This window comes from Chironomus tepperi, unplaced genomic scaffold, assembly GCF_022539635.2.
Source record: "Chironomus tepperi strain 1889 unplaced genomic scaffold, CSIRO-AGI_Ctep_v1 contig_211, whole genome shotgun sequence".
Lineage (NCBI taxonomy): Eukaryota > Metazoa > Arthropoda > Insecta > Diptera > Chironomidae > Chironomus > Chironomus tepperi.
Window position 1 is genome coordinate 1,010 of NW_027226333.1, and position 22,023 is coordinate 23,032.

Here is a 22,023-nt window from a genome sequence, read left to right on the forward strand (position 1 = left end):
TTTTGGGACGATTGTGAGATTTTTTTTTTTTTCATGAAAATAAATTGAATTTTTACAATAATACTTTTTCAAAATGCACTCCACTAAAAACCAATATCTACTCTTGATATAATTTGTTCGTTAATCACTTTTTGGGACATTAGTCATTTTTAAAAATATCTATTACTACTCTTTTTACTCTTAAATGGCAAATTCTATTATTGTTTTGATTTTTTTTGTATCATTTATCATCACTACGATTTGATATATAAAAAAAGAGTTTGAAAGGAAGAAAAATGTTTTACGTCGCAATAATAAGAAAACAAAAATGTTCTCGTGAGAAAAAAAATTTTCTGTGTGCGAGAGAAGGAGAATGAATAAAAAAAAATTCACTACTGAGACACAATATACCTGTAAAAAAGTAATGAGATGATTTATGTATACATAATCAAAAGTGTATTTAATAATTTAAATATTATGAAGTTATTATTTAATTTATGTATTACTCAAATGTAAATAAGGGATGATCATGCATTATTGAGTTTACTTTGTATTTATTTTTAAAATAAATGCGCAGATATGTATGGACAGGTTATATCATTAATGCAGTGCCTTACAAGTTATTTAATTAGGAGCCAATCCTGAGCCACACAAATAGAAGGTCCCAATTTGTTCATCATATGATACGCCACACGATGCAGGTTCCAATTTGAAAATAATAAAATAGTTTTGATAAGCTTCTTTCAACGTGTCACTCAAACCAAGTATCACATTATGAATATACATAATTTTTATAGAAGCTGACAAATATTACTTTTTCTCATTCGTTGGCTCTGGTGTTTTTGTAGAATTTACATTCTATTGCATCTTTTTAATTTACTGATTAACTTTATTGAAATTATTAATCAGATTTGAAATGGGGATCTAATGGACACAATTATTAGCAATGGGGGCAAATTTTGATTTAAAAAATAGATCGCAAATTATACTTTAAATATCAACATATATTAAAATTGATGGTGAAATCTAATGATTAATAAGTATTACATTTGATTCGAGGTTGTTGAATTTTATTTTTGGAAAATAATAATATTTTGTAACAATAGCCATTTAAAGTTTCGAGTAAGCAATATTTTCACAAAGTGAAATTATACAAACTTTACAATAAACAAAACCAAGTGAGTCATAATAACTTTTTGATTCATAACTAGTTAGTTCCACATGCACTTGCACAAAATTCAAAGGATTTAATGAAATTTCCTTTTAAATAGCCATTCAATTCAGTATCAAAAAAAAAAAAACACTTATTATATCTGAAAAATTTTGAAGTTAAAATATTTAATTAGAGTGTTTCTCTACGCGATACGTTATCACTGGATATATTTTGTGTCTTACTGTAAAATTGACTTATTCAATAATAAGAAATGTGTGATCAGTATGAAGCACATGAGTACATGACGTATTTTGTGTGACTATAGTCTTATTTTTCCCCCTTGGAACTAAGTGATGTAGAGAAAAAGTAAGCACACAAAAAATTAGTTTAAAAACATTTACTATTGTAAAATTTGACATTATTTTCCGCGGAATTACCTGATTTACAATGTTTTGCTTGATTTTACAACAACACTTTTTCAATGTAGCCAAAATTAAAAACAAGAATAGAATTTATATACGCAATGTTTCAATAACAGAGCGCTGAAGACTGAAGTTGTAGATAATCTACGTTATGTTGATGTCGCAAAATTTTAATCTTTTTGATAAGAACTAAGCTAAAATAAATACTCAACAATTCTAAGGCCGTGATTTCATTGAAGAAATATAAAGTCTCAATTCCTCAAATGTTGTTTATAATAATTCTGATCAAGTATTTATCAATTATTATTATTATATTATAAGAAAGTGCGCATGTAATCCTATTTGTTTGTGAATTAAAGTTGTTTTATGTATCAAACGAATGACTAATGTTACAAAAGTCTATGCATAGTATTTAACCGGGGCAGTGCTTATCTGAGTGATGAAAAAGCAATTTTAAGAAAAAAATGTAACATACAATATTTTTGTGAGTGTCTTTATTTTTGATTCAGAAAAAAAAAAAGTTTAATGCCCATTAATACATACTAGATCTTTGCTCTGAAAATATAATTCGTTTTAATCAGCAATGCACACGCGAATTATTCTTGCTCAATACAAATGAATCAAAAATAAGAAGCAGGAAAAAATCTGCAGTCAAATAAAAATCAACGTATAATATACATACATCATGTGGCTGCAGCAAGAACAACAACACCAAAATTAATTTTCTGTGAATGCTTCTTCATATATATTTATATATGTGAAAGTTTCGTCCTATAAGCGTTTCACACAAGCGCAGGTTCAATGAACGTGTGTAAAAATAGAAATTTCTTTGCCGCGTTTTAAACCAATACAATTGCATGACACAAAAATAAAAATCATACATACAACATATACATATATTCTTCTTCTGAACATCTCATAGTAGTAAGTGAAAAAAAAAAATCCGACATTCCATTCCCAGAGGTTTTATGAATGAAAAATACTTTTGACGTTGTTGTTGTTTTGCTGTTTTTCTTTTTTTAAATTCCATTGATAAAAAAATTGAAATTGTACTTCTAAATAATTTCTCTTATGTGTTGCAAAAGCTGATTAGCTTTTATCAATGCATTCTTTATTTATCAAAAACCTTTAAATTTTTCTTGAGAATTTTTTAAGTCACCAAATAACGTTTTGGTATATATATTCGACACAACACAACACAAAACAGTATAAAAGAAGAAAATGAAATGTTTTTCAATTAGTCACGTTATACAAAAAAGCAAAAGAAATTATTTGACCATAAAATTCTCAAGGGTATATGGCACATATTTCCTATATTTTCATCGAAGAAAAACTACACATTGTGGTGAATTGTTATTGCTTTAATTTTGCACTATCTCACTCATAGTCTTTCATCGTTGTCTAGTAGAATATAATAATACCTCACTCACTTGACTAGTTGTACAACTGTGTGCGTTTGTATTCTACATATATTGTAATTTTTGTGACGCATACACAAATTATTAGACACTCGTAAATTTTACGTCGTTGTTTACAACTTTTTTTTTCTTCTATTCTTCTCCTATCTCTTTTGCTCACTCTCTCACTCTCTCTTTCTCTCTCCTTTTCTCTTTCTCTTCTCTTTTAAGCCGCGCTTGGAATGTGTAAGTGAAATGGAAAGAGCGCGACGAAAGAAAATAAAAATGGGGCTGGCATTTGTTGTTGCAAAATGTGTGTCTCTCTATGTCATTTATATGAATTTTTGTCATTTTTGTACATTTTTAATCAATTTTTGCCACTTTTCACTTATTTTAATGTCCTAGATGCCAATATAAAGCATTTTATATACAAAATTTGTTGTTTGTAGGCATAAAATTTTACGAAAAATTTCATGAAGCGTGCGGCGCGTGGAAAAATATTTTCATCGAATGAATAAAAATAATCCTTCTCATGTGATTTTACATGACGGGAAGTTGATTATGTCACTGATATGAATACTTTATTTATCAATTTAATTTAAAAATCACTATTTTTTCATTACCATTTACTGAATATCGTTAAATTTTTTCCTTATTTTTCTCACAAAAAATTGTTTTTGTTTTGAAAAAATTTTCTTCTCTTTTTTCCACTTTTATTCTTTTTGCTATAATTCGTTATGATTGCAATTTTCCACTTCTATAACACTTTCATAGACTTCGGAAATTCGCGAACTAAAATTTTTTCACATTTTAGATAAATAAACTAATTTTTTAGACAACAAAAATTAGTAATAAAAATTTTTTACAACTCTTTTTTCTTTTTACGTCGCGATGATGAGTTGCTCATTTATTTTTCTACTCTTCGTCGACTGACTTGACCAAGTGTAGGAAACTGTGAACTGAGCTACAGACAATCAAACGACTAACAAGTTGGATAGAGACGTGATTTAAATTTAAAAGCCATGCAACTTACTTTTAACGGTTTTTTCAACAATTTGTGTATGACACTTTAATGCTAATTCGCATAATTTAAAGGATATGCTGGATATTAATTTTTTAAAAAATATATCCTTAATTAATTTAATATTGTAGAGTAATACTACATACGTTAAATTGTGAAAAAATGCATATCATAGAGTTCCGAAGCGCGTTCTAAATTTCACTAGTTCCGCAACTGTCTTCAACTTTTCCAATAGTCGACACTCGCACAAATAACGAAAAAAAAATTTATTTTCCATTCTCAGAATGAAAACATATTTTATATTTTTACTGAACTGATATTAAATTATTATCTATATGGCCATTTATTTAAACGAAATCTATTTACAATTCATCGACAAATATAAGTAAATTAAATATGAAATAAAAAAGTTTCCGGGAAAGTAATTAAATTAAGGAGGAGAAGAAATCAAAAAGCGCAAAATTATTATTGTGCTATATCTACATGTCATATTAAAACAATTAAATTGTTATCTAAAAGAATTTCTATTTAAACACAACACAGTGATTCTGAATAAATTATCAATACGCAATTTGGATAAGAGAGAAAAAATTTTAAAAAATAGTCACAAGTAAGTTGAGCAGCAAAAATCCTTGACTTTTGGAATTCTTTCTTTATTGATTTATTAATTTAATTAAATTACTTTAAATTTGATTTATTAAATTAGACAAGTCGAAATTGATTTGATATTTTTGAAAATTAAAAGAATATTTTGGAAGTGGAAATGAATCTTGTTACTAAGACTTTTTGTTGTTAGAAATCTATTAATCATTAATAAATCAAAGTAATACATTTCTTTATTAATATCGATCCACAATATAAAGTAATCCATTTATTTTTTAATTTTAGAGTAGAATTCATGATAATTTAAGCATCACGGATTTATTTTGGACTATACAAAGGACAAATTTGAATTTTTAACAATTCAAACAAGCAAATGTGCCCTTGAATATTAAAACAGATACAAAGTTAGAAAAGAAATAGTCATGAATTAGCATGACTGATTTTGTACTAAAAAACATAACATCAACAATATTGAATTTAAATCACAGTCATAAAAAGTATTGGTTTAACATTGTAAAAAAAGATGATTGGTCCAAGTTCATCGATCAGTAAACTTCTGCTAACACTTTTAATACTCTTGATATTCCTTTATATTTACCTCGATGTAAATTTATATCTCCGCATGCAAAACTATCCTATTGAACGGAGTGTTCTTATTAATACATCATACTCGCTCACACTACCTTCATCAACGGAATCAGTATCTGTAATAAATTATAGTGATGTCACGTGGATTAATTGTCATATAAATCCATTATGCGATGTAACTGTCAAAGCTCTGATGTTGGACCATACAAATCATTACATCTTTGCTCCAATGGCAACAATATTCGATGACCTTGTTGGATTTAGTAAACATGATGTGATTACACCAAATATGATTTCATTTTTTCATGTTTTTGTGGCAATTCTGGCTGGACGAATGGTTGCAAGTGATAGTTTATCATTCAGACGATTTGGTGTCGTACTTTTTCAAGTTAGGACTTTTCTAGATGATCTAGACGGTCATGTAGCAAGAGCAAAAAGACACATTCGTGGAGAAAGAAGTGAAATTGGAACAATGGGGTATTATGTTGACGGATTATGTGATGGTTTAGGATGTATTGCACTAATGATTGGAGTGTTTTGCTTTTTAAAAAATAATGTGAGTCTTAATTTCTCATAATTAATTTTAAATTTAATTAAAAAATCAACATTTTAGCCTCCAAGACGTGGTTATACACAACTTCAATCAATCATCCCAGTTAATGACTCAAAATCATCAGAGTCAGGTGTAATTTATAAAGTCAAAGTGACGACGAAAAAGGTAGCTAGAAAAGTTGGCTATTTTTCTGCAGCTTTACTGCTTAGCTCAACAGCATGGAATCGGTATATTGCATATTATCAAGATATTCTCGAGAAAAATGACGTTACCCCTGGACAATTTGCTAGACAAAATTACGCTATGAAGGTAACTTTGTCATTTTTATGTTCAGTACATTAAACTAATTATTTCTTTTATTTTATGTTCTGCAAACAGTCAACATGGTTCTTTATTGTAGCGTGGATGTGGAGAATTGTCAATGTTCATGCACTTCTACATCTGCTTTTGTTAGGTATTTTCTGTGATAAACTATGGGATTTTTTGAAGGTCATGCAGTATTCGTGCTTTATAATACTACTTGTTGTCATTTGCGGAACGGAGCTACATTTATGGGAAGCACAAAAGTTTGTGTTTAAAACACTTGTGAGCAGTGGAAATATTTGAAGATAAATATTCTGCATAAACGATATTAATATGAAGGAGCACATTGCACGATTTGTTCATTAAATTTTATACTGCTAGATGTAAATACTATAATTGGACATGAGAATAATTTTTTACTGTGCATTAAGCAAAAAATTGCTTAAAATAAGCCAAATATCACTTTTTAAAATTTTCGACCAGATTCTCATACATTTATACCAGTTACTTTTTACAAATTTATAAGCTCGAAATCGAAATGTTTAAAAGTAAGATGCTTGATTTTTAGAGTAATTGAATCTCAAACGCGAATTTCCAAAAATTAATTAAGAATTTCAAAAATCAAGAGAATCTCTTGGAATCTCATATAGTTGGGAAAACTTATTGAAAATTGCCATATTACCAAAATGAAGAACCTTTTATTCTTCGAACATTTAATGACTATGATTATAAGAATTACCTAAAAACCAAAAAAGTATTCCAAACCTAGTCAAAAATATATCTCATGTAATTATCACGAATATGTCAATACCAACTTGCCATTTCCAGTAAAAATGTTTAATATTTACATCTAGCATGCCTATGCAGGGATTTATTTTTACTGTAAATTATTTCATTGATTTAATGTTCTTATGTTTGGTGCTTCGGTGCTCCTTCGATACTAAATTGAGTATGTATGTATTTAACAACAAGCAAATGAATCACTGATATAGAAATAATATATCATAAAATCTATTTGAGAAATTAAAAGTCTATAAAGTCTATCTATAAAGTTGTATATAAAAAATTAATATTAATTCTTAAACTATTCATGATTGCAGTTGAATTCATGTAAAAAAAATATATCAAATATTCTTATGAGTACAGTTTTCCATAATTGGACTTAGAAAATTAAATGTTTTACAGACTCGCACATTTTGAAAAACATGAAGCGTGATGAAATTCCTTCACAAAACTCGATTTAATGCACGTGGATGATATTGAATTAATCAAAAATTTATCAAAAACTTGTACTCATTTAAACACTAATCTACATTCTTGATGTGATCCACATGTGTGAAATATTGAATAGTTACATAATAAAACATGTTGAAAATTTAACGATGGAAGAGTTTTGAAGAAAATATTTTTCGATTTGAAGTTTATTAATGGAAAAAGAATTTTTTGCATATACACAAAACAGCATATTTTTAATTGTAATAAATTTGTTTATGAATTTAATAATTTATATTGTTCTTTTTACTTACTTTACCTATCTCAGACGAAAAAGTTGTTGTGTTAATCTAGCTGTTTATTTCAGACAAAAATCATCATCAATACTGGAAAGCTCATCACAGAAGCAGGTAGGGCATTTAAATATTTCAGGTACTTACTTTGTAAATTTTTTGAAAACTTCAAAACATTAATTAATTCAAATCTGATCTAGTCATGAAAAACAGCATAATCCTACCTAAAACAATAAAGATCGATAATAAAAATTTCTTCTTTTCATGTGAATATTTTTGGTGGTCTTGAAAAAGACCGTTCAAATAAATGTAGAATGATGTAGGAATTTATGCACGTTCACCACGGATACGACGGGCAAGTTGGATGTCCTTTGGCATAATTGTGACACGCTTGGCATGGATGGCGCACAAGTTTGTGTCTTCGAATAAACCGACGAGGTAAGCTTCAGATGCTTCTTGTAAAGCCATGACTGCTGATGATTGGAAACGCAAGTCAGTCTTGAAATCCTGAGCGATTTCACGAACAAGACGTTGGAATGGCAATTTACGGATCAACAATTCAGTTGATTTTTGGTAACGACGGATTTCACGAAGAGCGACTGTACCTGGACGATAACGATGTGGCTTCTTTACTCCTCCGGTTGCTGGTGCTGATTTACGGGCAGCCTTTGTTGCCAATTGTTTACGTGGTGCCTTTCCACCAGTTGATTTACGAGCTGTCTGCTTTGTACGAGCCATTTTATTTTTGAGGATTTACTTTTCGATTTGAAATACAAACGAGAAATGATGCGAGAGCGAGAAATGAGTCCCCTTTATATATGATTACTATGGCGCGCATATGTGTTTATGTGGTGGGGAGAGACAAATTCAGGGGAAACGAGAAGTTTTTGATCAATTTGTTGAATATCATTTAATTTAATTAATTAAATATCTCGAATTGTTATCAAAAAGTTTCATATTGTTTTGATCCAAGTATTAAGGTGCATAAAATTAATTAAACTATTTGAAATGACAGGAAATTGATGTAAAACTGATGAGAGAGGGGAAGGTGAGAGAATGTATATAAAGAGAGTGAATTTCATGAATTGGAATCATTCAAGTTTTACGTTTTCTCGTGTAAACAAGTAAGAATATATTAAAAATACAAAATGACTGGACGAGGTAAAGGAGGAAAAGGTTTAGGAAAAGGAGGCGCAAAGCGTCATCGTAAAGTTCTTCGTGATAACATCCAAGGAATCACAAAACCAGCTATTCGCCGTTTGGCTCGTCGTGGTGGTGTCAAGCGTATCTCAGGCTTGATCTACGAAGAAACCCGTGGTGTCTTGAAAGTTTTCTTGGAAAATGTCATCCGTGATGCAGTCACTTATACTGAACACGCCAAGAGAAAGACAGTCACAGCTATGGATGTCGTCTATGCATTGAAACGCCAAGGACGTACTCTCTACGGTTTCGGAGGTTAAATTACTTCAATCCATTATCATCAACAACTTACATCAAATGGTCTTTTTCAAGACCGCAATTTAAATTATTAAAGAAAATTATTTTAATTTATTCGTATATTCTTATTGAACCAATAAAAGCTCCTTATTTTTAAGTACCTGAATTAATCATATTCATCCCTAATTGTTGTTCCATTTTCTCGAAATTCTACTGCTTCCAATTATTATTTGATGTAACAATTAAAATACGGTTATTAAATATTATTAACATATTTTTTAGTTTTAAATACTTTAACGGATTTGATGATTTCAAAAATTGTTTTGGAAAATATGTTCCAAAATTTAGTACTATCTGAATATAAATAAAGCATAAATTTGATTCAATTGAATTTTTGTGAATGATAAGCAAACAATATAGCCATCATAAAGATATTCGTCAGCTCTGGAACTGGGAGGAGCAAAGAATGGTAATACTTTTGTACAATCATCTAATTTTTCAATTGATTTTTTTTATATTATGTTAAGTTTTTCTTATGTTTTAGTTCAGAACTTAGTTGATTGTAAAGAACAACTTCTAAGTATATTTACCTACTATCCCGATTGGATCAAAGTACGTTAATTATAGTTTTTTGAAAAAAAAAAAAAAACTCTGCAATCTATCAGGCAAGCATAAACATTTATGTTATGCATTTGGTAAGGTACTCTACATAAATTAGTTTTAATTGTATTATTGGGATTCCTAGACTAAGTCATAATATTTTATATGAATTTTATAATGCTAAAAAGTGAAATTAATTTAAGGTTATGAAATTAAAATTTGTTTTTCTTTGGAAATTAAAATTTGTCGTCCTTAAAAGGACGGTTTATAGCTGTTTGAAGGCATATAGTTGATGAATTTAAGCTTTCTTTGATTCGGTCTTCTTTGGCAACAAGACGGCTTGAATGTTTGGTAAGACACCACCTTGTGCGATTGTTACTCCGGATAAAAGTTTGTTCAATTCTTCGTCATTACGGATGGCCAATTGCAAGTGACGTGGGATAATTCTTGTTTTCTTGTTATCACGAGCAGCATTTCCTGCCAATTCAAGAACTTCAGCAGCCAAGTATTCCATGACGGCAGCTAAATATACTGGAGCTCCAGCACCAACACGTTCAGCATAGTTTCCTTTACGGAGAAGACGATGGATACGACCAACTGGGAATTGTAATCCAGCACGGTTTGAACGTGACTTTGCCTTTGCCTTAACTTTGCCTCCTTTACCACGGCCAGACATTTTTTCAATAGATTATTTGGTTTTGTTTTGTACGAGAAAGTTTAAGAACCAGAGATGATTCGATACTGAGTTGTGTGCTGAAAAATGTGCAGGTATTTATACAAATTTTGAGAGCGGGAAAAATAAGAGGCGTGGCCTATGCTACATGGAGAGAGAAAATGTATATAAAGAGAGACAAAAGTAACAAGGGTAATCAGTTGTATTCTGAATTTTATTCAAAACACTTCATAAAGTAAAAATGGCACCACCAAAAACAAGCGGAAAAGCTGCAAAGAAAGCCGGAAAGGCACAAAAAGCAATCTCAAAGGATGACAAGAAGAAGAGACGTCATAAGCGTAAAGAATCATACGCAATCTACATCTTCAAAGTCTTGAAGCAAGTTCACCCAGACACTGGTGTCTCATCAAAGGCAATGAGCATCATGAACAGTTTCGTCAATGACATCTTCGAACGTATTGCTGCTGAAGCCTCAAGATTGGCTCACTACAACAAACGCTCAACAATCACAAGTCGCGAGATCCAGACTGCTGTTCGTTTACTCTTACCTGGTGAATTGGCTAAGCACGCTGTCTCAGAAGGAACAAAAGCCGTCACAAAATACACATCATCCAAGTAAATTGCTTTCTACGTTTCATCGCATATCCCAAATGGTCTTTTTCAAGACCGCAAATTAATTTATAAAAAGAGAAAAATTTTAATTAAATCAGACCTCCTCATTCCAGTTTTTTTAAAATATAAAATTTACTAAAATTACAAAATAACCTATAAATGATTCTGTATATAGTAGAATATTTTTAAGAATAAAGTTAATTAAATCAAAATTAAAATAAATAAGTTTCTAAAAATTTAAACTACATGTGAATTTTATTTCTAACTTATTGCTCTACCTAAATTTGTTATTAGACATTGTTCTTTGTTCTTGATTTATGCATATTACTGATGACGCATTTTATTTGCATAGATAAATTCGAGAATCATAACTTTGACTCAATTGTGAAATTTTTCATGTAAAGTTCAAGTTAAATTAACTAAAAAGCATGATTTGAAATAAATATTTGTAGTAAATTTGAAATTTTAACTCAGCCTTCCTTTACAAAGCTTCTTTCACTTACATGACATACCTTATTCAATTTGTATGAATCTGACATTTTGTATGAAGAATTTTATAAATTAATTTAATTAATAATGTTGCTGTTAATTTGTTAAAATTGAAATTAATTTAAGTATATTGACAAATTTCTACAATTTAGCACCTAAATAAATTTTACAAGACATGGTTAAATTAAAGTTAAATTCATAAAATTTTATCGCATAAATTTTCAAGCACTGAGTACTCATCATTATTTTAGTTGGTACCTGTCTTTGGTTAAGTTAATTAATATTTTGAGATTTTTAACTTAATTTTATAAATCTACAATAAATAAACTTTCATTGAGTGAAAATCTCATGAAAAAAGTCAATTTGGTTCAAAAGTTATTGACAATTAATTAAAGAAATTTCCGAAATTTTTCACAAATTTTGACTTTAAGTGTTGTTTTTTAGCTATTATTAATTTAATTAAGGAATTCTAAAATCAGCATTTGAGAGAAATTTCATTTTAAAATAAGATTCAAAAAAGATTTGAAGTCACTCGATGAAAGTTTGCGAAAAAATTAACAAATTTTGAGATCGACGCAGAAGTTTACGAGGGAAAAATTTCCAACAAAAATTGAGCGCGAGGCTTCGTTTCCATTCACATATCATAGTAGAGGGACTATTGAATTACTGTATTTCTCATAATATTTTCAATTCGAAAATTATTTTTATATAAACAAATCAAGTGAAATAAAATAAAAATGTCTGACCCAGCAGTAGAAGTCGCACCAGTTCCAGTTGCTTCACCAGCAAAAGCAAAGAAGGAGAAGAAACCAAAATCCGACAAGCCAAAGAAACCAAAGGCACCAAGAACTCATCCACCAGTTAGTGAAATGGTTGTCAATGCCGTTAAGACATTGAAGGAACGAGGTGGTTCATCTGTTCAGGCAATCAAGAAATTCCTTGCTGCTCAATATAAAGTTGATGTTGACAAATTGTCACCATTCATCAAGAAATACTTGAAATCATCCGTTGAAAAGGGACAATTATTGCAAACAAAAGGTAAAGGAGCATCAGGATCATTCAAATTGCCAGCAGCAGCCAAGAAAGAAAAGGTTGTAAAGAAGGTTACTGAGAAGAAACCAAAGAAGGCCGCTGCCAAGCCAAAGAAAGCTGGCGAGAAGAAGGTAGTTAAGAAAACAATTGCCAAGAAACCAAAAGCTGCTTCAGCCACAAAGATCAAGAAGCCAGTTGCAAAGACCACAAAAAAACCAGCAGCAGCAAAACCTGCAGCCAAAAAGGCAGCACCAAAACCAAAAGCTGCACCTAAACCAAAAGCCGCTAAGCCCAAGAAGGAGGCCAAGCCAAAGAAGGCTGCAGCACCAAAAGCAAAGAAACCAGCAGCAGAGAAGAAGCCAAAAGCTGCCAAAAAACCAGCAGCAAAGAAAGCATAAATTTAATATTTATACTTTAATAGCTGATATTCAGCAATCACCTCAAAAAGTCCTTTTCAGGACTACAAAATGTTATTCGAAAAAGAAAAATTTATTTTTAATTCCAATTTCTATTTTAGCTTTTCCTAAATTAATAAAAATTCTGTGATATCACCTCTAAATATGTATCATATTTGTGAGTGAAATTATGAATCCTACATACTCATCCCTTCTCATAAATCGAGCGACAATATACCAAGAATACTTAAAGCGCTTAATAATTCTTAAATCTATAAAAGTAACGATTTTTAAAGCTCAGTTACAGATTCAACACATAACAATATTTGAATGATTGACCAATACAACGTATCCAGATACGTTCTATGAAACTCATAACAGTGAATTTACGGTTCCTGTTTATAATTTTTCTGTTCTCTTAGACTACAACACTCATCCTTTGTAACATTTTACGTCACATAATGAAAAGTGAGCTATCAATGGACTTTTGCTTGATATTGAAAATGACTCCATTTTAAGGAACTAGTTGCTATGATAAAATATTGCAGAGATCATAAAATTGACTAAAAAATTTCTTCTTTTCATGTGAATATTTTTGGTGGTCTTGAAAAAGACCGTTCAAATAAATGTAGAATGATGTAGGAATTTATGCACGTTCACCACGGATACGACGGGCAAGTTGGATGTCTTTTGGCATAATTGTGACACGCTTGGCATGGATGGCACACAAGTTTGTGTCTTCGAATAAACCGACGAGGTAAGCTTCAGATGCTTCTTGTAAAGCCATGACTGCTGATGATTGGAAACGCAAGTCAGTCTTGAAATCCTGAGCGATTTCACGAACAAGACGTTGGAATGGCAATTTACGGATCAACAATTCAGTTGATTTTTGGTAACGACGGATTTCACGAAGAGCGACTGTACCTGGACGATAACGATGTGGCTTCTTTACTCCTCCGGTTGCTGGTGCTGATTTACGGGCAGCCTTTGTTGCCAATTGTTTACGTGGTGCCTTTCCACCAGTTGATTTACGAGCTGTCTGCTTTGTACGAGCCATTTTATTTTTGAGGATTTACTTTTCGATTTGAAATACAAACGAGAAATGATGCGAGAGCGAGAAATGAGTCCCCTTTATATATGAATACTATGGCGCGCATATGTGTTTATGTGGTGGGGAGAGACAAATTCAGGGGAAACGAGAAGTTTTTGATCAATTTGTTGAATATCATTTAATTTAATTAATTAAATATTTGGAATTGTTATCAAAAAGTTTCATATTGTTTTGATCCAATTATTAAGGTGCATAAAATTTATTAAAGTATTTGAAATGACAGGAAATTGATGTAAAACTGATGAGAGAGGGGAAGGTGAGAGAATGTATATAAAGAGAGTGAATTTCATGAATTGGAATCATTCAAGTTTTACGTTTTCTCGTGTAAACAAGTAAGAATATATTAAAAATACAAAATGACTGGACGAGGTAAAGGAGGAAAAGGTTTAGGAAAAGGAGGCGCAAAGCGTCATCGTAAAGTTCTTCGTGATAACATCCAAGGAATCACAAAACCAGCTATTCGCCGTTTGGCTCGTCGTGGTGGTGTCAAGCGTATCTCAGGCTTGATCTACGAAGAAACCCGTGGTGTCTTGAAAGTTTTCTTGGAAAATGTCATCCGTGATGCAGTCACTTATACTGAACACGCCAAGAGAAAGACAGTCACAGCTATGGATGTCGTCTATGCATTGAAACGCCAAGGACGTACTCTCTACGGTTTCGGAGGTTAAATTACTTCAATCCATTATCATCAACAACTTACATCAAATGGTCTTTTTCAAGACCGCAATTTAAATTATTAAAGAAAATTATTTTAATTTATTCGCATATTCTTATTGAACCAATAAAAGCTCCTTATTTTTAGTACCTGAATTAATCATATTCATCCCTAATTGTTGTTCCATTTTCTCGAAATTTGATGTAACAATTAAAATACGGTTATTAAATATTATTAACATATTTTTTAGTTTTAAATACTTTAACGGATTTGATGATTTCAAAAATTGTTTTGGAAAATATGTTCCAAAATTTAGTATTATCTGAACATAAATAAAGCATAAATTGTATTCAATTGAATTTTTGTGAGTGATAAGCAAACAATAAAGCCATCATCAAGATATTCGTGAGCTCTGGAACTGGTAGGAGCAAAGAATGGTAATATTTTTGTACAATCATCTAATTTTTCAATTGATTTTTAGATTGTGTTAAGTTTTTCTTATGTTTTAGTTCAGAACTTAGTTGATTGTAAAGAACAACTTCTAAGTATATTTACCTACTATCCCGATTGGATCAAATTATAGTTTTTTGCAAATACAAGCTCTACAATCTATCAGGCAAGCATTAACATTTATGTTATGCATTTGGTAAGGTACTCTATATAAATTAGTTTTAATTGTATTATTGGGATTCCTAGACTAAGTCATAATATTTTATATGAATTTTATTTAATAAATGCTAAAAAGTGAAATTAATTTAACGTTATGAAATTAAAATTTGTTTTTCTTTGGAAATTAAAATTTGTCGTCCTTAGAAGGACGGTTTATAGCTGTTTGAAGGCATATAGTTGATGAATTTAAGCTTTCTTTGATTCGGTCTTCTTTGGCAACAAGACGGCTTGAATGTTTGGTAAGACACCACCTTGTGCGATTGTTACTCCGGATAAAAGTTTGTTCAATTCTTCGTCATTACGGATGGCCAATTGCAAGTGACGTGGGATAATTCTTGTTTTCTTGTTATCACGAGCAGCATTTCCTGCCAATTCAAGAACTTCAGCAGCCAAGTATTCCATGACGGCAGCTAAATATACTGGAGCTCCAGCACCAACACGTTCAGCATAGTTTCCTTTACGGAGAAGACGATGGATACGACCAACTGGGAATTGTAATCCAGCACGGTTTGAACGTGACTTTGCCTTTGCCTTAACTTTGCCTCCTTTACCACGGCCAGACATTTTTTCAATAGATTATTTGGTTTTGTTTTGTACGAGAAAGTTTAAGAACCAGAGATGATTCGATACTGAGTTGTGTGCTGAAAAATGTGCAGGTATTTATACAAATTTTGAGAGCGGGAAAAATAAGAGGCGTGGCCTATGCTACATGGAGAGAGAAAATGTATATAAAGAGAGACAAAAGTAACAAGGGTAATCAGTTGTATTCTGAATTTTATTCAAAACACTTCATAAAGTAAAAATGGCACCACCAAAAACAAGCGGAAAAGCTGCAAAGAAAGCCGGAAAGGCACAAAAAGCAATCTCAAAGGATGACAAGAAGAAGAGACGTCATAAGCGTAAAGAATCATACGCAATCTACATCTTCAAAGTCTTGAAGCAAGTTCACCCAGACACTGGTGTCTCATCAAAGGCAATGAGCATCATGAACAGTTTCGTCAATGACATCTTCGAACGTATTGCTGCTGAAGCCTCAAGATTGGCTCACTACAACAAACGCTCAACAATCACAAGTCGCGAGATCCAGACTGCTGTTCGTTTACTCTTACCTGGTGAATTGGCTAAGCACGCTGTCTCAGAAGGAACAAAAGCCGTCACAAAATACACATCATCCAAGTAAATTGCTTTCTACGTTTCATCGCATATCCCAAATGGTCTTTTTCAAGACCGCAAATTAATTTATAAAAAGAGAAAAATTTTAATTAAATCAGACCTCCTCATTCCAGTTTTTTTAAAATATAAAATTTACTAAAATTACAAAATAACCTATAAATGATTCTGTATATAGTAGAATATTTTTAAGAATAAAGTTAATTAAATTAAAATTAAAATAAATATGTTTTTAAAAATTTAAACTACATGTGAATTTTATTTCTAACTTATTGCTCTACCTAAATTTGTTATATTAGACATTGTTCTTTGTTCTTGATATATGAATATTTCTGATGACGCATTTTATTTGCATAGATAAATTCGAGAATCATAACTTTGACTCAATTGTGAAATTTTTCATGTAAAGTTCAAGTTAAATTAACTAAAAAGCATGATTTGAAATAAATATTTGTAGTAAATTTGAAATTTAAACTCAGCCTTCCTATACAAAGCTTCTATCACTTACATGACATACCTTATTCAATTTGTATGAATCTGACATTTTGTATGAAGAATTTTATAAATTAATTTAATTAATAATGTTGCTGTTAATTTGTTAAAATTGAAATTAATTTAAGTATATTGACAAATTTCTACAATTTAGCACCTAAATAAATTTTACAAGACATGGTTAAATTAAAGTTAAATTCATAAAATTTTATCGCATAAATTTTCAAGCACTGAGTACTCATCATTATTTTAGTTGGTACCTGTCTTTGGTTAAGTTAATTAATATTTTGAGATTTTTAACTTAATTTTATAAATCTACAATAAATAAACTTTCATTGAGTGAAAATCTCATGAAAAAAGTCAATTTGGTTCAAAAGTTATTGACAATTAATTAAAGAAATTTCCGAAATTTTTCACAAATTTTGACTTTAAGTGTTGTTTTTTAGCTATTATTAATTTAATTAAGGAATTCTAAAATCAGCATTTGAGAGAAATTTCATTTTAAAATAAGATTCAAAAAAGATTTGAAGTCACTCGATGAAAGTTTGCGAAAAAATTAACAAATTTTGAGATCGACGCAGAAGTTTACGAGGGAAAAATTTCCAACAAAAATTGAGCGCGAGGCTTCGTTTCCATTCACATATCATAGTAGAGGGACTATTGAATTACTGTATTTCTCATAATATTTTCAATTCGAAAATTATTTTTATATAAACAAATCAAGTGAAATAAAATAAAAATGTCTGACCCAGCAGTAGAAGTCGCACCAGTTCCAGTTGCTTCACCAGCAAAAGCAAAGAAGGAGAAGAAACCAAAATCCGACAAGCCAAAGAAACCAAAGGCACCAAGAACTCATCCACCAGTTAGTGAAATGGTTGTCAATGCCGTTAAGACATTGAAGGAACGAGGTGGTTCATCTGTTCAGGCAATCAAGAAATTCCTTGCTGCTCAATATAAAGTTGATGTTGACAAATTGTCACCATTCATCAAGAAATACTTGAAATCATCCGTTGAAAAGGGACAATTATTGCAAACAAAAGGTAAAGGAGCATCAGGATCATTCAAATTGCCAGCAGCAGCCAAGAAAGAAAAGGTTGTAAAGAAGGTTACTGAGAAGAAACCAAAGAAGGCCGCTGCCAAGCCAAAGAAAGCTGGCGAGAAGAAGGTAGTTAAGAAAACAATTGCCAAGAAACCAAAAGCTGCTTCAGCCACAAAGATCAAGAAGCCAGTTGCAAAGACCACAAAAAAACCAGCAGCAGCAAAACCTGCAGCCAAAAAGGCAGCACCAAAACCAAAAGCTGCACCTAAACCAAAAGCCGCTAAGCCCAAGAAGGAGGCCAAGCCAAAGAAGGCTGCAGCACCAAAAGCAAAGAAACCAGCAGCAGAGAAGAAGCCAAAAGCTGCCAAAAAACCAGCAGCAAAGAAAGCATAAATTTAATATTTTTACTTTAATAGCTGATATTCAGCAATCACCTCAAAAAAGTCCTTTTCAGGACTACAAAATGTTATTCGAAAAAGAAAAATTTATTTTTAATTCCAATTTCTATTTTAGCTTTTCCTAAATTAATAAAAATTCTGTGATATCACCTCTAAATATGTATCATATTTGTGAGTGAAATTATGAATCCTACATACTCATCCCTTCTCATAAATCGAGCGACAATATACCAAGAATACTTAAAGCGCTTAATAATTCTTAAATCTATAAAGTAACGATTTTTAAAGCTCAGTTACAGATTCAACACATAACAATATTTGAATGATTGACCAATACAGCGTATCCAGATACGTTCTATGAAACTCATAACAGTGAATTTACGGTTCCTGTTTATAATTTTTCTGTTCTCTTAGACTACAACACTCATCCTTTGTAACATTTTACGTCACATAATGAAAAGTGAGCTATCAATGGACTTTTGCTTGATATTGAAAATGACTCCATTTTAAGGAACTAGTTGCTATGATAAAATATTGCAGAGATCATAAAATTGACTAAAAAATTTCTTCTTTTCATGTGAATATTTTTGGTGGTCTTGAAAAAGACCGTTCAAATAAATGTAGAATGATGTAGGAATTTATGCACGTTCACCACGGATACGACGGGCAAGTTGGATGTCTTTTGGCATAATTGTGACACGCTTGGCATGGATGGCACACAAGTTTGTGTCTTCGAATAAACCGACGAGGTAAGCTTCAGATGCTTCTTGTAAAGCCATGACTGCTGATGATTGGAAACGCAAGTCAGTCTTGAAATCCTGAGCGATTTCACGAACAAGACGTTGGAATGGCAATTTACGGATCAACAATTCAGTTGATTTTTGGTAACGACGGATTTCACGAAGAGCGACTGTACCTGGACGATAACGATGTGGCTTCTTTACTCCTCCGGTTGCTGGTGCTGATTTACGGGCAGCCTTTGTTGCCAATTGTTTACGTGGTGCCTTTCCACCAGTTGATTTACGAGCTGTCTGCTTTGTACGAGCCATTTTATTTTTGAGGATTTACTTTTCGATTTGAAATACAAACGAGAAATGATGCGAGAGCGAGAAATTAGTCCCCTTTATATATGAATACTATGGCGCGCATATGTGTTTATGTGGTGGGGAGAGACAAATTCAGGGGAAACGAGAAGTTTTTGATCAATTTGTTGAATATCATTTAATTTAATTAATTAAATATTTGGAATTGTTATCAAAAAGTTTCATATTGTTTTGATCCAATTATTAAGGTGCATAAAATTAATTAAACTTTTTCAAATGACAGAAAATTGGTGTAAAACTGATGAGAGAGGGGAAGGTGAGAGAATGTATATAAAGAGAGTGAATTTCATGAATTGGAATCATTCAAGTTTTACGTTTTCTCGTGTAAACAAGTAAGAATATATTAAAAATACAAAATGACTGGACGAGGTAAAGGAGGAAAAGGTTTAGGAAAAGGAGGCGCAAAGCGTCATCGTAAAGTTCTTCGTGATAACATCCAAGGAATCACAAAACCAGCTATTCGCCGTTTGGCTCGTCGTGGTGGTGTCAAGCGTATCTCAGGCTTGATCTACGAAGAAACCCGTGGTGTCTTGAAAGTTTTCTTGGAAAATGTCATCCGTGATGCAGTCACTTATACTGAACACGCCAAGAGAAAGACAGTCACAGCTATGGATGTCGTCTATGCATTGAAACGCCAAGGACGTACTCTCTACGGTTTCGGAGGTTAAATTACTTCAATCCATTATCATCAACAACTTACATCAAATGGTCTTTTTCAAGACCGCAATTTAAATTATTAAAGAAAATTATTTTAATTTATTCGCATATTCTTATTGAACCAATAAAAGCTCTTTTAACTTATTTTTAGTACCTGAATTAATCATATTCATCCCTAATTGTTGTTCCATTTTCTCGAAATTTACTGCTTCCAATTCTTATTTGATGTATTATGTAAAATACGGTTATTAAATATTATTAACATATTTTTTAGTTTTAAATACTTTAACGGATTTGATGATTTCAAAAATTGTTTTGAAAAATATGTTCCAAAATTTAGTACTATCTGAACATAAATAAAGCTTAAATTTGATTCAATTGAATTTTTAGTGATAAGCAAACAATAAAGCCATCATCAAGATATTCGTCAGCTCTGGAACTGGTAGGAGCAAAGAATGGTAATACTTTTGTACAATCATCTAATTTTTCATTTGATTTTTAGATTATGTTAAGTTTTTCTTATGTTTTAGTTCAGAACTTAGTTGATTGTAAAGAACAACTTCTAAGTATATTTACCTACTATCCCGATTGGATCAAATGTATAGTTAATTTTTTGCAAAAACAAGCTCTGCAATCTATCAGGCAAGCATAAAAATTTATGTTATGCATTTGGTAAGGTACTATACATAAATTAGTTTTAATTGTATTATTGGGATTCCTAGACTAAGTCATAATATTTTATATGAATTTTATTTAATAAATGCTAAAAAGTGAAATTAATTTAACGTTATGAAATTAAAATTTGTTTTTCTTTGGAAATTAAAATTTGTCGTCCTTAGAAGGACGGTTTATAGCTGTTTGAAGGCATATAGTTGATGAATTTAAGCTTTCTTTGATTCGGTCTTCTTTGGCAACAAGACGGCTTGAATGTTTGGTAAGACACCACCTTGTGCGATTGTTACTCCGGATAAAAGTTTGTTCAATTCTTCGTCATTACGGATGGCCAATTGCAAGTGACGTGGGATAATTCTTGTTTTCTTGTTATCACGAGCAGCATTTCCTGCCAAATTTCCTGCCAATTCAAGAACTTCAGCAGCCAAGTATTCCATGACGGCAGCTAAATATACTGGAGCTCCAGCACCAACACGTTCAGCATAGTTTCCTTTACGGAGAAGACGATGGATACGACCAACTGGGAATTGTAATCCAGCACGGTTTGAACGTGACTTTGCCTTTGCCTTAACTTTGCCTCCTTTACCACGGCCAGACATTTTTTCAATAGATTATTTGGTTTTGTTTTGTACGAGAAAGTTTAAGAACCAGAGATGATTCGATACTGAGTTGTGTGCTGAAAAATGTGCAGGTATTTATACTAAATTTTAGAGCGGGAAAAATAAGGGGCGTGGCCTATGCTACATGGAGAGAGAAAATGTATATAAAGAGAGACAAAAGTAACAAGGGTAATCAGTTGTATTCTGAATTTTATTCAAAACACTTCATAAAGTAAAAATGGCACCACCAAAAACAAGCGGAAAAGCTGCAAAGAAAGCCGGAAAGGCACAAAAAGCAATCTCAAAGGATGACAAGAAGAAGAGACGTCATAAGCGTAAAGAATCATACGCAATCTACATCTTCAAAGTCTTGAAGCAAGTTCACCCAGACACTGGTGTCTCATCAAAGGCAATGAGCATCATGAACAGTTTCGTCAATGACATTTTTGAACGTATTGCTGCTGAAGCCTCAAGATTGGCTCACTACAACAAACGCTCAACAATCACAAGTCGCGAGATCCAGACTGCTGTTCGTTTACTCTTACCTGGTGAATTGGCTAAGCACGCTGTCTCAGAAGGAACAAAAGCCGTCACAAAATACACATCATCCAAGTAAATTGCTTTCTACGTTTCATCGCATATCCCAAATGGTCTTTTTCAAGACCGAAAATATAAATTAAATGAAGAAAAAAATTT

At 31.5% G+C, this 22,023-nt stretch overlaps 15 protein-coding genes across 15 annotated transcripts; 9 read left to right on the forward strand and 6 right to left on the reverse strand.

Annotated features, from left to right (window-relative positions):
• The first annotated feature begins 4,214 nt into the window (after positions 1 to 4,214).
• Positions 4,215 to 7,526, forward strand: LOC139090075 (ceramide phosphoethanolamine synthase-like). The gene is made up of 4 exons (XM_070639761.1): positions 4,215 to 4,582; positions 4,861 to 5,719; positions 5,777 to 6,025; positions 6,095 to 7,526. The coding sequence occupies exons 2-4, from the start codon at positions 5,099 to 5,101 to the stop codon at positions 6,320 to 6,322; spliced, it is 1,098 nt and encodes a 365-aa protein (XP_070495862.1). The 5' UTR covers positions 4,215 to 4,582; positions 4,861 to 5,098; the 3' UTR covers positions 6,323 to 7,526.
• Positions 7,527 to 7,849: 323 nt separating this feature from the next.
• On the reverse strand, positions 7,850 to 8,289 carry LOC139090077 (histone H3). Its single transcript, XM_070639763.1, has one exon. It carries the CDS (start codon positions 8,260 to 8,262, stop codon positions 7,852 to 7,854), a length of 411 nt encoding a protein of 136 aa, XP_070495864.1. The 5' UTR covers positions 8,263 to 8,289; the 3' UTR covers positions 7,850 to 7,851.
• A 346-nt stretch (positions 8,290 to 8,635) lies between these two features.
• LOC139090081 (histone H4) lies at positions 8,636 to 9,073 on the forward strand. The gene has a single exon (XM_070639766.1). It carries the CDS (start codon positions 8,673 to 8,675, stop codon positions 8,982 to 8,984), a length of 312 nt encoding a protein of 103 aa, XP_070495867.1. The 5' UTR covers positions 8,636 to 8,672; the 3' UTR covers positions 8,985 to 9,073.
• Positions 9,074 to 9,797: 724 nt separating this feature from the next.
• LOC139090079 (histone H2A-like) lies at positions 9,798 to 10,291 on the reverse strand. The gene has a single exon (XM_070639765.1). It carries the CDS (start codon positions 10,235 to 10,237, stop codon positions 9,860 to 9,862), a length of 378 nt encoding a protein of 125 aa, XP_070495866.1. The 5' UTR covers positions 10,238 to 10,291; the 3' UTR covers positions 9,798 to 9,859.
• A 155-nt stretch (positions 10,292 to 10,446) lies between these two features.
• Positions 10,447 to 10,907, forward strand: LOC139090078 (histone H2B). The gene has a single exon (XM_070639764.1). It carries the CDS (start codon positions 10,476 to 10,478, stop codon positions 10,851 to 10,853), a length of 378 nt encoding a protein of 125 aa, XP_070495865.1. The 5' UTR covers positions 10,447 to 10,475; the 3' UTR covers positions 10,854 to 10,907.
• A 1,126-nt stretch (positions 10,908 to 12,033) lies between these two features.
• Positions 12,034 to 12,801, forward strand: LOC139090076 (histone H1B). The gene has a single exon (XM_070639762.1). It carries the CDS (start codon positions 12,073 to 12,075, stop codon positions 12,763 to 12,765), a length of 693 nt encoding a protein of 230 aa, XP_070495863.1. The 5' UTR covers positions 12,034 to 12,072; the 3' UTR covers positions 12,766 to 12,801.
• Positions 12,802 to 13,029: 228 nt separating this feature from the next.
• LOC139090084 (histone H3) lies at positions 13,030 to 13,846 on the reverse strand. The gene has a single exon (XM_070639771.1). It carries the CDS (start codon positions 13,817 to 13,819, stop codon positions 13,409 to 13,411), a length of 411 nt encoding a protein of 136 aa, XP_070495872.1. The 5' UTR covers positions 13,820 to 13,846; the 3' UTR covers positions 13,030 to 13,408.
• A 346-nt stretch (positions 13,847 to 14,192) lies between these two features.
• On the forward strand, positions 14,193 to 14,683 carry LOC139090092 (histone H4). Its single transcript, XM_070639778.1, has one exon. It carries the CDS (start codon positions 14,230 to 14,232, stop codon positions 14,539 to 14,541), a length of 312 nt encoding a protein of 103 aa, XP_070495879.1. The 5' UTR covers positions 14,193 to 14,229; the 3' UTR covers positions 14,542 to 14,683.
• Positions 14,684 to 15,327: 644 nt separating this feature from the next.
• LOC139090090 (histone H2A-like) lies at positions 15,328 to 15,815 on the reverse strand. Its single transcript, XM_070639777.1, has one exon. It carries the CDS (start codon positions 15,759 to 15,761, stop codon positions 15,384 to 15,386), a length of 378 nt encoding a protein of 125 aa, XP_070495878.1. The 5' UTR covers positions 15,762 to 15,815; the 3' UTR covers positions 15,328 to 15,383.
• Positions 15,816 to 15,970: 155 nt separating this feature from the next.
• LOC139090089 (histone H2B) lies at positions 15,971 to 16,534 on the forward strand. Its single transcript, XM_070639776.1, has one exon. It carries the CDS (start codon positions 16,000 to 16,002, stop codon positions 16,375 to 16,377), a length of 378 nt encoding a protein of 125 aa, XP_070495877.1. The 5' UTR covers positions 15,971 to 15,999; the 3' UTR covers positions 16,378 to 16,534.
• A 1,026-nt stretch (positions 16,535 to 17,560) lies between these two features.
• Positions 17,561 to 18,364, forward strand: LOC139090088 (histone H1B). Its single transcript, XM_070639775.1, has one exon. The coding sequence runs from the start codon at positions 17,599 to 17,601 to the stop codon at positions 18,289 to 18,291; it is 693 nt and encodes a 230-aa protein (XP_070495876.1). The 5' UTR covers positions 17,561 to 17,598; the 3' UTR covers positions 18,292 to 18,364.
• Positions 18,365 to 18,685: 321 nt separating this feature from the next.
• On the reverse strand, positions 18,686 to 19,372 carry LOC139090085 (histone H3). Its single transcript, XM_070639772.1, has one exon. The coding sequence runs from the start codon at positions 19,343 to 19,345 to the stop codon at positions 18,935 to 18,937; it is 411 nt and encodes a 136-aa protein (XP_070495873.1). The 5' UTR covers positions 19,346 to 19,372; the 3' UTR covers positions 18,686 to 18,934.
• A 346-nt stretch (positions 19,373 to 19,718) lies between these two features.
• On the forward strand, positions 19,719 to 20,174 carry LOC139090087 (histone H4). Its single transcript, XM_070639774.1, has one exon. It carries the CDS (start codon positions 19,756 to 19,758, stop codon positions 20,065 to 20,067), a length of 312 nt encoding a protein of 103 aa, XP_070495875.1. The 5' UTR covers positions 19,719 to 19,755; the 3' UTR covers positions 20,068 to 20,174.
• A 630-nt stretch (positions 20,175 to 20,804) lies between these two features.
• On the reverse strand, positions 20,805 to 21,381 carry LOC139090093 (histone H2A-like). The gene has a single exon (XM_070639779.1). The coding sequence runs from the start codon at positions 21,325 to 21,327 to the stop codon at positions 20,938 to 20,940; it is 390 nt and encodes a 129-aa protein (XP_070495880.1). The 5' UTR covers positions 21,328 to 21,381; the 3' UTR covers positions 20,805 to 20,937.
• Positions 21,382 to 21,536: 155 nt separating this feature from the next.
• Positions 21,537 to 21,974, forward strand: LOC139090086 (histone H2B). The gene has a single exon (XM_070639773.1). The coding sequence runs from the start codon at positions 21,566 to 21,568 to the stop codon at positions 21,941 to 21,943; it is 378 nt and encodes a 125-aa protein (XP_070495874.1). The 5' UTR covers positions 21,537 to 21,565; the 3' UTR covers positions 21,944 to 21,974.
• Positions 21,975 to 22,023: the final 49 nt, after the last annotated feature.

Bases quoted from the DNA above. Each gene is read 5' to 3' on its own strand.
- LOC139090092 (XM_070639778.1), top strand. From the start codon at position 14,230: ATGACTGGACGAGGTAAAGGAGGAAAAGGTTTAGGAAAAGGAGGCGCA.
- LOC139090075 (XM_070639761.1), top strand. From the start codon at position 5,099: ATGATTGGTCCAAGTTCATCGATCAGTAAACTTCTGCTAACACTTTTA. The intron at 5,720-5,776 runs GTGAGTCTTAAT...TCAACATTTTAG, and splicing joins TTTGCTTTTTAAAAAATAAT to CCTCCAAGACGTGGTTATAC. The intron at 6,026-6,094 runs GTAACTTTGTCA...TTCTGCAAACAG, and splicing joins GACAAAATTACGCTATGAAG to TCAACATGGTTCTTTATTGT.
- LOC139090084 (XM_070639771.1), bottom strand. From the start codon at position 13,819: ATGGCTCGTACAAAGCAGACAGCTCGTAAATCAACTGGTGGAAAGGCA.
- LOC139090079 (XM_070639765.1), bottom strand. From the start codon at position 10,237: ATGTCTGGCCGTGGTAAAGGAGGCAAAGTTAAGGCAAAGGCAAAGTCA.
- LOC139090081 (XM_070639766.1), top strand. From the start codon at position 8,673: ATGACTGGACGAGGTAAAGGAGGAAAAGGTTTAGGAAAAGGAGGCGCA.
- LOC139090077 (XM_070639763.1), bottom strand. From the start codon at position 8,262: ATGGCTCGTACAAAGCAGACAGCTCGTAAATCAACTGGTGGAAAGGCA.
- LOC139090078 (XM_070639764.1), top strand. From the start codon at position 10,476: ATGGCACCACCAAAAACAAGCGGAAAAGCTGCAAAGAAAGCCGGAAAG.
- LOC139090090 (XM_070639777.1), bottom strand. From the start codon at position 15,761: ATGTCTGGCCGTGGTAAAGGAGGCAAAGTTAAGGCAAAGGCAAAGTCA.
- LOC139090093 (XM_070639779.1), bottom strand. From the start codon at position 21,327: ATGTCTGGCCGTGGTAAAGGAGGCAAAGTTAAGGCAAAGGCAAAGTCA.
- LOC139090086 (XM_070639773.1), top strand. From the start codon at position 21,566: ATGGCACCACCAAAAACAAGCGGAAAAGCTGCAAAGAAAGCCGGAAAG.
- LOC139090089 (XM_070639776.1), top strand. From the start codon at position 16,000: ATGGCACCACCAAAAACAAGCGGAAAAGCTGCAAAGAAAGCCGGAAAG.
- LOC139090087 (XM_070639774.1), top strand. From the start codon at position 19,756: ATGACTGGACGAGGTAAAGGAGGAAAAGGTTTAGGAAAAGGAGGCGCA.
- LOC139090088 (XM_070639775.1), top strand. From the start codon at position 17,599: ATGTCTGACCCAGCAGTAGAAGTCGCACCAGTTCCAGTTGCTTCACCA.
- LOC139090076 (XM_070639762.1), top strand. From the start codon at position 12,073: ATGTCTGACCCAGCAGTAGAAGTCGCACCAGTTCCAGTTGCTTCACCA.
- LOC139090085 (XM_070639772.1), bottom strand. From the start codon at position 19,345: ATGGCTCGTACAAAGCAGACAGCTCGTAAATCAACTGGTGGAAAGGCA.